Source organism: Hippopotamus amphibius, chromosome 9 (genome assembly GCF_030028045.1).
Source record: "Hippopotamus amphibius kiboko isolate mHipAmp2 chromosome 9, mHipAmp2.hap2, whole genome shotgun sequence".
NCBI classification, from domain to species: Eukaryota; Metazoa; Chordata; class Mammalia; order Artiodactyla; family Hippopotamidae; genus Hippopotamus; species Hippopotamus amphibius.
Genome location: NC_080194.1, coordinates 33,656,783 through 33,671,840, shown reverse-complemented (window position 1 = coordinate 33,671,840; position 15,058 = coordinate 33,656,783). Strand labels below are relative to the sequence as shown.

At 42.0% G+C, this 15,058-nt stretch overlaps 1 protein-coding gene across 2 annotated transcripts; it reads right to left on the bottom strand.

Moving 5' to 3' along the window:
* Positions 1 to 775: 775 nt before the first annotated feature.
* LYVE1 (lymphatic vessel endothelial hyaluronan receptor 1) lies at positions 776 to 14,783 on the bottom strand. 2 transcript variants are annotated; one of them, XR_009055552.1, is made up of 7 exons: positions 14,554 to 14,771; positions 10,902 to 11,070; positions 10,643 to 10,782; positions 4,458 to 4,763; positions 3,740 to 3,818; positions 2,540 to 3,197; positions 776 to 876 (listed from the first exon to the last, which is right to left on the bottom strand). XR_009055552.1 is itself a non-coding variant. In XM_057749924.1 (6 exons), exons 1-6 carry the CDS (start codon positions 14,636 to 14,638, stop codon positions 3,011 to 3,013), a joined length of 966 nt encoding a protein of 321 aa, XP_057605907.1. In that variant the 5' UTR covers positions 14,639 to 14,783; the 3' UTR covers positions 2,435 to 3,010. The 2 variants fall into 2 exon arrangements, 1 of the variants encoding a protein (XP_057605907.1); XM_057749924.1 differs by lacking the exon at positions 776 to 876 and having other exon boundaries at positions 2,435 to 3,197; positions 14,554 to 14,783.
* Between the last annotated feature and the right edge of the window lie 275 nt (positions 14,784 to 15,058).

Sequence of the window (15,058 nt, the reverse complement as noted above, 5' to 3'; positions counted from 1 at the left end):
TACATCCCTACGTTGTCATTTGCTAGGGAAGCCCAGTGATGTAGGGAAAGGAGTGTGGGCTCTGCAGTCATTATGACCTGGGATTGAATCCTACCTTTACCACTCAACTAGACCTGTGACCCCAGAAACATGACTTAACTTCTCTAAAAGTCCAGCTTTCTAATTAATAAAAAATGACAGTAATAATCCTTCTCAGGGAAGATGTGGCAATTAAATAGAACAATATTGCAAACTGACTGTCACTTAGTAGGTGCTCAATAAATGATAGTTTCCTTCCTTCTTCCCTTCCTTCCTTCTTTCCTTCCTTTCTCATCTTTTCTTATTTCCTTTCTTCCATAATGATGGAAATTACACATTTTCACCAGTATTTTTGCAATTGACATTTGTGGCTAGGGGGGTTTTTCTCTTTCCTCCTTCCTCCTCCTGAGTAGGGCATATTCTTGTCTAAATTAACAGAAGATAACAGTATCCTAATATATGGTAGATGCTCATGGATGGGAGACCTAGTGTGGAAGATCTGATTATTTTCCAGTTAACATACACAAAAGGAAGACCATCACTTAGGCTCTTTCTCTTTCTTTCTTCTTTACTCCCTGAGAACAATCAGTTAAGGCTGATAAAGCTTAAGGACTAACAAACCAGAGTTTTAAACTCAAAGACCTCAGGGCCAGGCAGGTTGTAAATGAGTGAAATGGGCTGGGTATGGGGGAAAAAAAAAAAAGACAATAGGACTATAAGATCCATAGGAAATGGCACCTTTACTTTGGTGTGAGGTTGCAATAAAGTGGTGAGGACTGTGGTGAGGTGGAGAAAGCATCATCCATTTAAAGGGGGCAGCCACGGACTTCCCTGGTAGTGCAGCAGTTAAGAATCCGCCTGCCAATGCAGGGGACACGGGTTCGAGCCCTGGTCCGGGAAGATCCCACATGCTGTGAAGCAACTAAGCCTCTGTGCCACAACTACTGAGCCTGTGCTCTAGAGTCTGTGCGCCGCAACTATTGAGCTCACGTGCCACAACTACTGAAACCCATGCGCCTAGTGCCTGTGGTCTGCAACAAGAGAAGCCACTGCAATGAGAACCCCAAGCACCACAACGAAGAGTTGCCCCCGCTCGCCGTAACTAGAGTAAAGCCCTCGCATAGCAACGAAGGCCGAACACAGCCAACAAATAAATAAAAATAAATTAAGGGGGTAGCCACTGCTCAGTATTAGCAATTATGGCCATGAGGCAATATGGGTTCTCTAGTTCCAGATCTTGCCAGTTTTCAAGGGAACAGAAATACAAATATGTGAAACCTCTTGATGTCTAATTCTTGGAAATTAAGCCATATTTTGATATTTGTGGGACAATCATAAAAGACTATGCCAACAAGTTATGGTCTCTGAGCTGAAAGGATCATGGAATTGTGGGGTTGCTGGTGAGGGGAAGAAGATATTAGCTGTCTAAGAGGGAAAGACTAGAGAGAGGGAGAGAGAAAGTTAGAGAAACAGGACAAATGAGCTATCTGAATCTCCACCTCCCTGTGAACTCTGAAACAGATTGGAATGTAGGACCTGAATACTAAGTAAAGGACTAATTTATGTGTGTATACTTGACCTACTTAAAATAAGACCACCTGAAGCAAGAAGAGCTCCACATGGTAATCTATGTACTATTGGGTTTGCGAATGTACTTCAACAACCAAAATTGTCTCTCTTATTTTTGCAAACAACAGATTACTTTAATGTTGCATGAAAGGTATAATGCATCTATTTAAATAAGAAAGCAAAGAAATTTTCTAAATACTTTTATTTTTTTCAGCACAAATATTTCTGCACCTCTCAGGCTCCTTTTGCTGGAAAAAGGAGAGCAAGTGATACATTTGGTAATGACATCTAAAAAATTGTGCTTTGGTGTGTAGAGATAATGATGTACTTTTTAGTATGTTAATAATAAATTAAGGCTATACTGGTTGCCATATTAAGGAGAAAATGATTAGTCTCAGCAAAAAGAAAATCGGTTTTGGAAGTGGATAAACTGGGATATTAACACTGAAAAATATTAGCTTCATACATTCTACTATATGCAATTTTTGATGAATAATATTCAATTATAGAATATAATCACTTGCACAGCACCTGACATATAGTAGGCATTCAGCAAATGTTTATTAAATTTTACTGCTTTTTAACACAGTAATTTTATTCGGTAATGACTTCTGTAACTTGGATAAAAATAGAAATTTATGAGAGATTTTTTGAGGGGAGAGAAAAGAATATACTCCTTTTCTCTAGTATATTCTTCTAGAGAAAATAGCAGCAGCAGGAGAGAGAAAAGTAAGTGTGTGTAGCTTCTAAAACGTGATTCCAACTCAAATTATTCAGAGGTGAACACTTTGACCCTGTCTGTGTTTATAGTCCCTACTGACGCATGCTGTCAGTATCCTCAGCCTCATTCTTTTTCTCTATTTATTTTGGTTTTATAGAGATTAGGTCTCAAGTTACGGGAATCTCCATATCCTTCAGTAGCTAAACATTTCCTTCCTTCTTTTACTCTTACCTGGCTCAGAAGGACATGCCAGGTGGCATAAGTGTTTTCTTTCCAGAGCTGAAGACAGGATCTGGGCTGTAGGGTCAATCAACAGACAAAGCCTTGATCTCAATGGTTGCCTGGCTCTCAGCTCCCCTATTCCGAGGCAGCCTGAAGGCCTCTTAACAACCATGTTCTGGTTAGCTGTTTTAGGTCCTGATTCTTTGCAAAAGCTCCTTTCTCCCACTGGCATATTATTAGGATATAACCAGGCTAGAAAGACTGTGGGAGGGTAGGATCCAGAAAGGACTGCAATAAGAAAAAGGGAATTCCCTTAGATTGACTCCAGAGTCCAGAGGTAGCCCTGAGCTGACTCTAGTTAGGAACCAAGGGTGGATATATTTGTTTGGTTCTTTGGCCCTTTTAGGCTCCCCATCTGTGACCAGGATGTGTATCAGGAAGGAAATCAGCCTCAGCTGTGTCCTTCTATTTCTTTCTCATCTAAACTTCAGCTTCCAGGCATCGCACTGTGGTTTTGGGTGGACTCTTGGGTTCCTCTGGTTTTTTATCCATTTTCTTTGATTCCTCATTAGGGTTGCTGTCACTGGCCTTCTCCTCCTTCACTACTTTAGTTTCAATCATTTCCTTCTGCTGGTTCTTGTCTGTGAAAGGGAAGGCCTTCACATACCTGTAGGCATAAACACAAAATTAAAGTGGGAGACTTCTATGTAACACATAGAACAACAGATAATACTTTGTGATGGCCCATATTGGCATAGCCCACTGGGTACCTTTATTTCAGAAAGATGTTAACACACGTACACTCAAATACCTTAACCCATCCCCACATGGATGGATTCATTTAGATGGGACAGTAAGTTTACAGGCCAAACTTTAGGCTTGCTTCAATGCCCTTTGATCAAAAACAAAGAACTGAAAATCAAATAAAGCATATCCATTTTTCCCTAGATGTCAATCTCCTCTTTTTATTTCTTGATATTCAAAGGGACAGCCGCTGACCTATATCTGAAGGCCGGATAATATAGACATGCTGAAATAGTAGGAAAGGTTGGGTGGTAGGGAGGACAGGTGAGGTGAGGGAGAAAATTTACAGTATAAGAGGACTGCCATCTCCATTTGGACCAAGGAAATGCTGATAACAGCCCTGGATAAACACAAGATATGGATGTGACAAAGATGACAAGACTAATCATGTGCCAACAACCCCACCTTTTGACGTAGCAAACCGCGAGGCCAGCGGCAGCAGCAAAGAAGAGGAGCGCGAGCACCAGCAGGGTGGTGGGAACGCCTGGGGGAGACAGAGACAGGGCCTGTTGGTCCTTCACGTAGACATTGCTCTGCACCGCTCTTCTAATGACTCATCCTTACACACGATGGAGACCACAGACAGAGCAAGAGCCTTTTCTGTGGCCACTTAGGGTGTTGGGCCCACGTGTGCTTCTCTTCTTCTTGCCTATAGAATCCTTGGCTTAGCCTCTCATGCTCTCTCTACTCTGTAAGTTGCAATATGACAGAGTCCATTTCCTCTCTGTGGCCTTGAGATGACAGGTTTGGGGCAAGTCAAGTGCAAGACCCTTCCTTTTAAATAGGAAAACCAACTTACTAATCATAGGCATTTAAGGTGTGTATATGTATTTTAAAAACTTCTACATATGAATAGATAGTAATTTATTCTGAAAAGTATTTGCATTTTAAAAGTGAAGCTATTTTAGACTCACGATTTTTACATTAATCATTAAGTTTCTTTAGAGACTTCAAGTTCTATGACTATGAAACTTGAGTGTGTATTAAGCTTTTATTTGTATTTGGTAGGTCCTAAGGGCCCAATCTGGATACAGCCTAGTTTCTATACATTGTTAAATACACACACACACACACTCACACACACACTCAAACATACACACGTTATGCAGACAGAAAGTTTTACCTCCAAATCCAACAGCTTCAGTCTTAAATACCACTCTATCTTCAATATATGATTCAGTTTCTGCAGATATGGTGCTAATTTCCATAAAATCTTCCGTTACGCAAATTAATTTTCTTTTCCGCGGAGTAGAAGTGGAAGCTGGAGCAGGAGTCACAGTGTGTGTAGTAAAGTCAGGTCCAGCAGGAGACGACGCTGAGTATGTACTGCTGTGGACAATCATTTCTGTTGTGTACGCTGCAGTTTCGGTGTTGAATATGGGATCATCGGTGGTGATAATTTCTGGAGTGCATGAGTTAACCCAAATATCTGTCCGGGGAGGGAAAAGTCAAATAAGAAGTAAGTATTGCAGTGGCCTCCTAACGAGTCTGCCTGCCTCTAGCCTTACTCTCCTCCCATCCCTTTATACTGCAGCTGGAATGGTCTTACAAAAATGAAAATCTAATCATATCACTTCCTTCTTTAGAATCCTTCCCTGACTGCCTCTACTGCATAGGCTGTAAGTCCCTCCATGATCTGTCCCTGATGACATGGCCAGCCTCACCTGAGGGTCTTTCTCTTGCTCCCCTTGCCATACTAAATTCCTTCACTTCTTTGATATGCTTTCTCTCACATCCAAGCCTTTGACCAGGATGCTTTCTACACCTGTAAGGGTCTTTGCCCCTCTTTATCTAGCTCTTCCTTATCCCTCAGGTCTCAGACTGAACATCTCTTTCTTAGGCAGACTTGAAGACCAGATTGGATCCCTAGACATATGTTCTTGTACCTCTTGCACTTCCCTTGTCATGAGTCTCACTACACTGCTCCCCACTGGACTGTGAGCTCCCTGGAAGCTGGATTCCTGTCTGTCTTGGTCATCATGGTATGTGCACTGTGCCTGGCACACAGTATGTGCTCAATATTTGATGTGTAAAGGAAAGAAGGAAAAGTGAAATGAAGAAAGGAGTAGATGGGGAAACCAAATATACACACATGACACCACTTCAGGACAAAGATCTACTAAAACCAGATTTCTCCATGCTCATAAAAAAAATTTTTTTTTAAAAGGAGGTGGGGGACAGGCGAAGGGTATAGGTTTGCTCTCCAATCTGTTGAACGTGGTAGAGAGGAAACTAATATTTGTTGAACATCTTGCTCTGAGTCAACCATGGCACTTAAATAATTTTATAAAACCCTCATTTATACAGGAAGAAACTGAAATTCAGAGAAATTGAATAACTCGCCCAAAGTTACATAGCCAGTAAATGGCAAAGCCATGCAATATATTACAACATGCATTTGCATCTCTTTTAAATCCCTAGCTATTTGTGACAGTGGGTAGCATCAGCTGGAATGTTAGCCACGGAGAAAAAGTTATTCTATTATTTTTGAAAATTAAGTAAAGGTTACCAACCGAGGCCATGGTCAACATGATAAATCATTTTCACCCACATGCACTCAATCAATATTTTATATGCTTCATTTTACTTTGAGAAGACCTCTATTCAAATAGGCATCATCCTTGACCTCTGCCCTGGACTTTGGAAGGCAGCTAGGCTCACCACTATACCGCCAATTCTGCCTGGACTTTTAGCTACATTTCCCGTTCTTGAGCATGTGCTAAATTTTTCCTTCAAAAAATGAATGTTTTTTAATATCAGGGAGAAAAGTATACTGAACACAATATACTGTGCTGGGAAGTGAGAATACAGAGACAAAGAAGGGATGATTCCTGTTTCCAGGAGGAGAGAAGTATTTTGATGAGGGTAGGGGGAGATAACTGGGGAGTCACAGAGGAAACCGCATGAGCAGGAAATGGAGGGCAAATGCGCTCATTCGACAAATATTTATTGAGCTCCAACTCTGTGCCAGGCACTGTGCTAGATGCTAGAGACGTGGTACAAATAAGACCAAGTCTCTGCTCATAAGGGTCTTATATGTTATTGGAAAGAAGGATAGAGATAATACTGAAAAAAAAAAAAAAAGCCAGAAATTTCAGAGGATGATAAATGCTGACAAGATAAACAGGATAAGGATCAAACTGGAAGGGGCAGGAATGGGGACACATACTTTGGATAAGGTGATAAGAGTAAGTCTCTTTGGGGAGGTGATACTTAAGCTGAAACCTGAATGATGAAAAGTAGCGCGTCATTGAAGATCTAGGGCAAAAGCATTCCAAGTAAAGAGAACAGGAAGTTGAAGAGCCAGAAGGTGAATAATCTTAGCATGTTTGATGACTAGAAGGCCAGTATGGCTGGAACAGAGCTCCAGCTCATCTAGTATGGAAGAGGGAATAGGATATCCCAGCCAATAAGAGTAGCATGACCCAAGAATCCAGAAGTTTGAAAGTGTAGGAACATCAGAAAATGACAAGGAGCACAGTGTGCTGGCGTGTAGGGTGTGTTTGTGATGGGGAGCCTGATAACTGTGAGCAGGAGATGAGACTGGGAAGATAGGTTGGAGCCAGAACATCAAGTCATAATTGCCATGGTAGCAAATTTGGAATTTGTTCTGGAGGAGAGGGAATTTTCAACTGGGGTCAGCAAACCTTCCAACTGATATACAGAAGTTCTCATATACGCCCAGTTTTATGTGCAAAAGGCTTCATGGTTCACAGTGGATTCTCAGATAGGAAGCCACCCAAGGCTGTGGAGCAGAGGAAGGACGTAATCATCAGGGGAGGTGTGTGGAGGGTGAGATAGAGACGGGAGACAGTGCAACCAGGAGGCGAGAAGGAGATTATTGCAATTGCACAGAAATAGGAAAACCTGGGAGCAACTGGAATTCTAAAACTTATATCTTAGAGATCTAGAGAAAAGTGGTTCTCAACTCTGTCTGTGGGTTAGAATCATCTGGGGAAGTTTTAAAAAATATTCATGGGAAGGACCCACCCTGGGTCTGGTCTATTACTGTCGCGTGGTCCTCACCAGGGAAGGAGACGTGGAGGTGGCGGGGCCCAAGACTTAAATCCTGGCTCTATCCCTTATTGGCTGTTGATACAGAAAAGCACACTCTAAGCATCAGTTACTTCTCCTGGAAAGTAGAAGCGGTTCACTTGCATCATTTTACTGAGGGTTAATGAGATAGTAAATGTGTAGGACCTAGCATAATCTATGGCATAATGCATAAGATCTGTAAGAATTAATTTCCTTCACCTCTGTGCTCATTAAGTGTAGCCAAGAAGGCCACCGTGTGAGGGAGCAACAGCAATCTGATCCTGTGGTCTCTTACTGGTCAAGGGCACAGAACGTCTCACCTGGACGTGTTAGGACCTGGCTCTCTTTCCCTCCAAACTACAGATGTAATTTATCTAGAATGCGCCAAATGCTTTGATAGATATTAAACACAGTGTGGTTGATGTCTAAGAGGAAAGATGGGAGTCAGTGTTATGGAAAGGCTGCCTGAAGAAGACGGTACTTGAGACCTGAATAAAGAATACAAGTTAGCCAGGTGATGAAGAGGACGGGCATTGTGGCAGAGGAAACAGCATGACACAGATGGTGCACGCTGAGCACTAAAAGAACTTTGGTCCTTTCCCAAAGCTCACAAAGACAGCGGTAAGAAAGACAATTAGGATAAGGTTTGGGGTCAGGTTTCAGGTTACTGTGATCCTCAGAGCTCACAAGATAGCAATAAAAAAGAAAGTTACAAAGACAAAGAAGCATAGGGTAAGTCCAGGTTAGTGTTAGGATGAGGGCTAGGGTAACTGATCCTCACAAAGAGGGCAAACAGAAGCAGGTGAACCTAACTGATTTCAAAAGGATAATATAAACACACAGGGTAGCGAGTTTTCTCAAGTCACTTTTGTACACAATTCTCTGACAGTACATCCTTCGAAGGATATCTTCTGGGACTAAAAGAAATGCAAAGATATCGCAAATTCCTTTCAGTAGGTTTATTATCTCTAATAGTGTTTGTGTAATTTTAAAACTATTGTAGGATAAGAAAATATATTAATACTATTTATTGAGAACAAGAATTTTCCATATAAAAGAGATGCAAGTATAGAACAAGTAAAGAAAAAACTTGCATTGTTAAATTTGAGTTGGAAATATCAATGCAAATGCATTATAGGTATATTTTTTCCTAGTTGCCCACTAAATAGGACTGAGAAGTAGTAATGAGAACAACTTGCATGCAGATCTTGGTTTCCAATTAACATTTTCTATGCAAAAGAACCAAGGCCCCTTGGTGAAAAATAACTGATTCTTGCCTGGTGCAAGAAAGTGCAAAGTGAGCCTGGGACATGTTATTATGCCAGAAAGCAATGACTTGCTCAAATACTAATGGGATGAGAGACACAAAAGTCAACTACAAAGGGCTCCCACTTGCCAAATTTGGGACAATATGAGCATCAAAAAGAACAATAATTGTAAAGTTGACTATAACATATTGAACACATAGAGTAAGTAAAATGCCATGTGTAGTATAAACGGGAGGGAGGAGATGTGTGTGTGTGTGTGTGTGTGTGTGTGTGTGTGTGTGTGTGTGTGTGTGTGTGTGAGTGAAAGAGAGAGACGAGAGATTCTTCATCAAAGAATCCCAGCTAATAAATGTCGAAGGAAGAACAGATTTAGAAAATTATCATTTTGCAGTCCTGCATATAATATTTGATTACAGCTAGCATCATCAATGTGTGCTTGAACTATTAGGTAAAAGATGATTTGGGGTCAGACTATTTGCATGCTGCCAAAATACTACCCTACAGGTTACCTCCTCTTTGCAAAGGGGGAAAACATATCTGAGTTCATTAGAGAGGTCTGGCAGTCACCGTCTAATTCAAATGATCAAAATTAGCATGTTGATAGTGGGACATTATGACACTAAGTGCCTTTTGTTGGGATGTGATCTATCAAATATGTTTGCTGAAACTAGTGAACATGAGTCTAATCAAGCCTTTACACCTAACTTTAAGTATACAGGGAGCGTAGGGAACGGAAGTACAAGTTAAATGGAACCAAGAGGAAATAAGCAAATCCAAGTCATCTCCCCGGACTCCTTTTCATTTAGTCCAGAGGGCTGGGTGTCCTACGGTCACGCTGACAGCTGGCAGGAAGGCCAGGCCGTTGAAAAGCCAGGCCATTTGACAGGCATGGGCTGGCCATCAGATAAGCAGGCTTGCAGCCACCAACTCCCCAGCCAAAAGGGATAGGCGGAAGAGGTGAGGGGAGGAGGATGGTGGAAAAAATATGGGAAGAAGCTTATGTTCCAGTCTTGACTCGGCCGCTAGCTGACGGTAACACTTTGAACAAGATAAACCTCCATTCTGAGCTACAGTTGTTTCACCTGTGAAATGAGGGAAGCAGACAAATCTTTCAGGGCCCATTCTCAGCCGAGGCCCCCTAGTTTCCGGAACTTCTTGGACCTTATGCTGCCTTTGGGCAACAGAACCTGGCACGTGCCCTTTTATCGCTTGGATCTTAGAGAATGACCACTGAGCCACCTGACCTTTAGAAGGTCAGATTTATGAGTATGTGTGAAGAGTAATAAATCAGACAGAGGTTCTTATGCTAAAGCGAGAACAAGTGCTTAGTTAAAGGAAAATTTTCTGAGAAGTTACTCAGGTAAGGCACTTGGGCTGAGGCACCCAAGGTCTCTCACCAAGGTTAAAGGGGTGATGGTGAGCAAATCAGTTCTATTTTCTAGCTTTAATTCCTTCCTTCGTGAAATGAAAATTGGGTCTTATTCTTAAAAACATCTAATGTTGCATCTGAACTTCCACTCCTGTAAAGGAATGTGGGATAAGAGAGTTAGATCTGTATGTGAATCTTCACAGTAAGGAGCCCTTAGATGAATGTACTTAAGTCCTCTGAGCTAAACTTTTTCATCTGCAAAACAGGGATGATAAAGCACACCTCCCACGGAGGTTGTCAAGGTTCAGCGGGACAGCTTAGTACACTGCTTTGTCCATAGTGGATGTTTCCTTCCCTTCTTCTTGTTTATCTTATAGGATGGAGGGGGTGGGGGTGGGTTATGGATCTTCCAGGGATGCCCTCTCCCCATGTTGCCAATCTGTCCTGTTTTCCCTAACTTTTTCTTCTGAGAGGGACACTGCCACCTCTAGCCTGGTTGAAGAGGCGGTCTTGGGAGGATTCAATGACCATCACTGTGATTGCTTCTACAGCTGCTCAGGCTTTCTCGGGATGGTTATAGAGCTGTTGAAATCCAGACAAAACATGCCATGTGGAGAGGCTGCCGATCTGACTCACCAGATGAGTTGTGACAATAGGCCCTGTGCTTCTGGCTGAGTGAATTTCGCCAAATCAGGACACCCACCCCGTTCTTCCCACACTTGGGGTTCTGGATAATCCGAGGAATGACCACGAACCGATTTTCAACCCATCCGTAGCTGTAAGAGAACACACGTGAACTGAGTGGGCACACTGATCTCTGCTGCTGAACGAGAACACAGAGGGAAAGCCCCCCCCCCCCCCCCCCGCAGTGTTTGTGAGTCCAGCTGTTTCTCACCTGCACGTCTCAAAGCCAACTTTCCGCGCTGCTTCAACCTGGTCTTTGCTGGCCAAAGTTAGTCCCAGAACCCTACAGGCCTCCTGGGCTTCTGTGAAATTCAGCTGCGCTTGTGTCTTTTTGCTCACAAGGGTGACCCCCATGATTCTGCATCGTTCTGAGGAAAGCTCTGCAAAGGAATCACATAGTCCCTCAGTGGGCTGCTGTCCTTGTCCCAGCCCTCCAGCTCTCCTTCCTAGTAGAGCATCATTGTCTCAATGCAGCAGCTGCAGTTGAAGTTTAGAAATAACAGGACACAGACCAGGCATTTTCCACAAGGATATCCTGCTGGGTTAGGTAGGTGCTTGCCCGGATCCATGCTCTTCTTCTCACCAGGTCCAAGTCCATCATCCCTCACTGTACTCAGCTTCCTTGCTCATTACGTGGAGGCTTTGGCTACCAGTTCCTGGGGTGGGGTCTAGGGGATGCAGCTGCTGCAAACCTTTTTGGAGTCTATAAAATGAAAGGTCTGAGACTTTGAGAAAGATAGAATCCAGGGCTCTGGTTAACAGAACAGCTAGCAATACTCCAAACCAATGTGGGTTGAGGACAGCACTATTTCTGAGATGGGCTGGAAACTGTTGCACTTGACATAATAGAATGTGAACTTAGTCCCAGGTCTTCTCTGACCATAGGGGGGCAGGCTTACTCAGAAGTTCCTGGAGGAGTAAGATAGTAAATCTTGCATAGCAGAGAAACTACATAAAGGAAGTAGAGTTTTAGAGTCAGACCTGGATTTGAATCTAGCCTCTGTGGCTTTCCAGCTCTGTGAATTTAAGCTGGTTACTTCATCTCTTTGAGTCTCAGTTTCCATATTTAGAAAATTGAAAGAATAACAGTATCTATTGTATAGGGTGGTGAAAGTTAAATGAGTTAATTCAAATAAAAATGCTTAGGACAGTGCCTGCCACATAGTAGGTGCTCAGTAAATCATAACATAGTATCATTATGTTATCTTCAAAGCACTTGGGTTTTAGTCTGCTAATGACTGATCTCCTGGGGAAGCTGAGGAAGTTGAACAGTTAAGATGTGAATAATATCTTACTGAAAATCTGATGGATCTGAGAGTTCTTTTGATCCCTTCTCTCTGGGTTCTGGGATTTATAGACCTGTATGAAATTGCAACGTTGCATTGCATTCAGGTACTTTATTCCTATTGGGCTTCATCCACAAGTCCATAAAAGGGCATTTCAGTCTCCCAAGTAATTGCTTGGACACAGATCTGTGCACTGGATGCCTAGTCAAATGCTTTGACCACTGTATAAGTTGGTATTTAAAGGAAGTTTCTTCTTGCAAACATGGAAGGAGCATTTCTAAGTCCCCCATGTGACCTTGCTGTGGAGCAGGGGGCTGGGGAAGGGAAGTGAATATGATGTATGGTGCATGTGGATAGCTTGGTCTGCTTCCAGACCCTGCTCTCACAGAAAGAGAGACCAGAGAGCCAACACCCAACATGAGTGTTTGTGACAGAACAGCCTCTTATGACTGTGTGCACTAATACTAATACCTACACCAACCCTGATATTAATACTAATGCCAAGGTTAATTCCAACTTCTGTCATCTGTAGATGCCACTCAGTGCCAAACCCTGTCTCTTTTGACAGAAAATTGAGGTTCAGGGAGATTAAGTAACTTTCCCGAGCCCAAGGATATAGAGCAACTAGGTGGCAGTTTGGGGGCACAAACTCAATAATGATTGATACTAAAACCTCAGTTCTTAACTAGGACACTGTTCTCCTTCCCACTGTGCAATGGGGGGAAAGATGATCACACACACACACACACACACACACACACACACACACACACCCCCAGAGCTGAACTCTCAAAACACACCATTTGTCCTGGACTTTGGCTCATTTAACTTATAAGCCTGCTTATGGCTGTTTCTCTGGGAATACCTGTAGAGAAGGTATATTAATTACATTGTAAAGTGGTCTTGATAGTCTCTCATCATACATCATTGTTACTCTAAATATTATTGTTATGTGTAATGATAGACCTATTCTTGGCAATAGACCTAGCTTTGAATATTTTTTCTATTGTTTATTGGAGGCGGGACCTTGGGCAAGTTAGTGTTCTCAGCTGTGAAAAGTGGATGGTTATATCTTCTTTACAGAATTTTTGTCAGAATTTTAAAATTATGTAACTTGTACCTAGTGGAGGCTAGGTCCATAGTAAGCCATCAACAAATATTCATAGATTTTTATGCTTTCCTATTTAAGGACAAAAGCAGGGCACTGGAATCCAAGAGCTATTCCAGTAACCCCTTCCTTAAGCTTTCTTAGGAAACAGCAAGCGTAGGAAATAGTATGTACTTAGAAATCAGACAGATCTGAATTCAAACCCAAGCTTTATTATTTACTGCCTTTATGACTTTAGGCAAGTTGCTTGGCCTCACTGAGCCTGTTCCTTCATCTATAAAATGTCTTCTTAAGAAATATATATGTATGTATATATATTTCTTATATATATATTTTTTGCATACTGTATATATATAGTGTATAAAAATAGGCCCTCAAAAATACTGGTGCCCATTCTCATCCACTCGCCTTCATCAGCCACCTTTTCCCTAATCATGGCTCTGTGTAACTTTCAGTTGTTTCCAAAATTTTAATTCCCTTAGGAAAATTTTGCCATTATTGAGGGTGGTCCAAAGAGTGTGATGAGTCAATGTCAAAGAACAATTTCCATAATAGTTTGAGTATTAATGGCATTATTTTGGGGAAAAGGGAACAGTCTCTCCAGCAGGATGTCAAAGAGGGTCAAACTTATTTGAAAGTAAAAGTTCTGGTATTTAAAAAAAAAAAAATCAATCATATAACTCTAACCTCCCTTATAAAATGGAATACAACAATATCTGAATCAACTCTGGATGTCTGTTCCTGACTTATTTTATACCTCAGGGCATCTTCCAGCAGAGGAACACACAATTTTCCTTTTAAAGTGCTCATATTTTCATTTGCCCAGAGCTGTAATGAGTGATTTGTGGTTACAATTTTTTTTTGCCTACAGTGCAGAATGAGGTTACCATTTAGGCATCTCAAAAACCAGAAATCATTTCAACTCATTCCTTTGGTAGGCAGCTGATTTTCAAACCTACATCTTCACAGATTTTTTTTTCAGTTAATTTGCTGTTTACTGCATATTAAAAATGTATGCATTCTATGATAGTATAGTAAAACTAAAATTAAAGTGATTATACTGACACTTCCAAAAATATAAAACAGGCCAAAATTCTGTGAAAGTTAACCATTTTCCCCAGGCTTAGTGATTGCTTAAAAATTTTCACAATCATGCTTTGCTTCTTCAGTGAAACACTTTTTAAAACAAGTGATCTCTCCTCAATATTTCGTTTCAAAATATTCTCAATAAAAATATCCCATAACCAAAAATAGAGGTCAAGATAACATAAAGGTAAATGAGAATCATTTCGGTGAAGTTGACAATATGGTGAAAACATTTCTGGCAGAGCAACACTACCAATGAGATCTTCTGTTGACACTGAGGGCCACCTCCACCCCAGAAATTCAATCAAGAACTTAGTAGGCTTAGGACAATTTGCGAGACCTTGCCTTGCCTCAGGTTGGCAGAAACCTGGTAAGAAACTTACCTTCTCTGCGGAGAGAGCCTTGGACCAAGGGTCTTGTGGTCCAGATGGAGGCAAGAAGCAGCACCAGGCTGAAGTACTTGGCCATTGCGCCAGCCCCTTCAGAGCCAGAGAAGCACCTCAGATGGGCAGCAGCAGTGTCAGAGGCTGACAATCACCAGTCTGGATGGAGACTTCTGGAAATAAGTGGGGGCCCCCACGGCTCCGCTTCATAACCGAGACATCCGGATTTCCCTGCTTTCAAGCTTCTGACTTGTCAAGGTCACTAGGGGAAATGAGTGACGTCCCTTGAATGCCCAGGCTGTACTTTGTGGATGGCTTTCTGGAAAATTTAGCTAATGCTGACTCAGAAAACACACAAATGAGGAAGGCAGATAGCACAGGGTGAACTGCTGAAGGTTTCCCCAATTCCCATATTCCCTGCCACCACCCACCTCCCCCACCAGCTCGATTCTTACCCGGATCACTGTTATTGACTGTGGAGCCCAGCCTGCTCACTTATATACTC

Coding starts and splice junctions, on each gene's coding strand:
- LYVE1 (XM_057749924.1), bottom strand. CDS start 14,638: ATGGCCAAGTACTTCAGCCTGGTGCTGCTTCTTGCCTCCATCTGGACC. Junction 4,764..10,642: donor CTATTGTCACAACTCATCTG/GTGAGTCAGATC, acceptor CTCCCCGGACAG/ATATTTGGGTTAACTCATGC. Junction 3,819..4,457: donor TGAAGCTGTTGGATTTGGAG/GTAAAACTTTCT, acceptor TGTCTCCCCCAG/GCGTTCCCACCACCCTGCTG.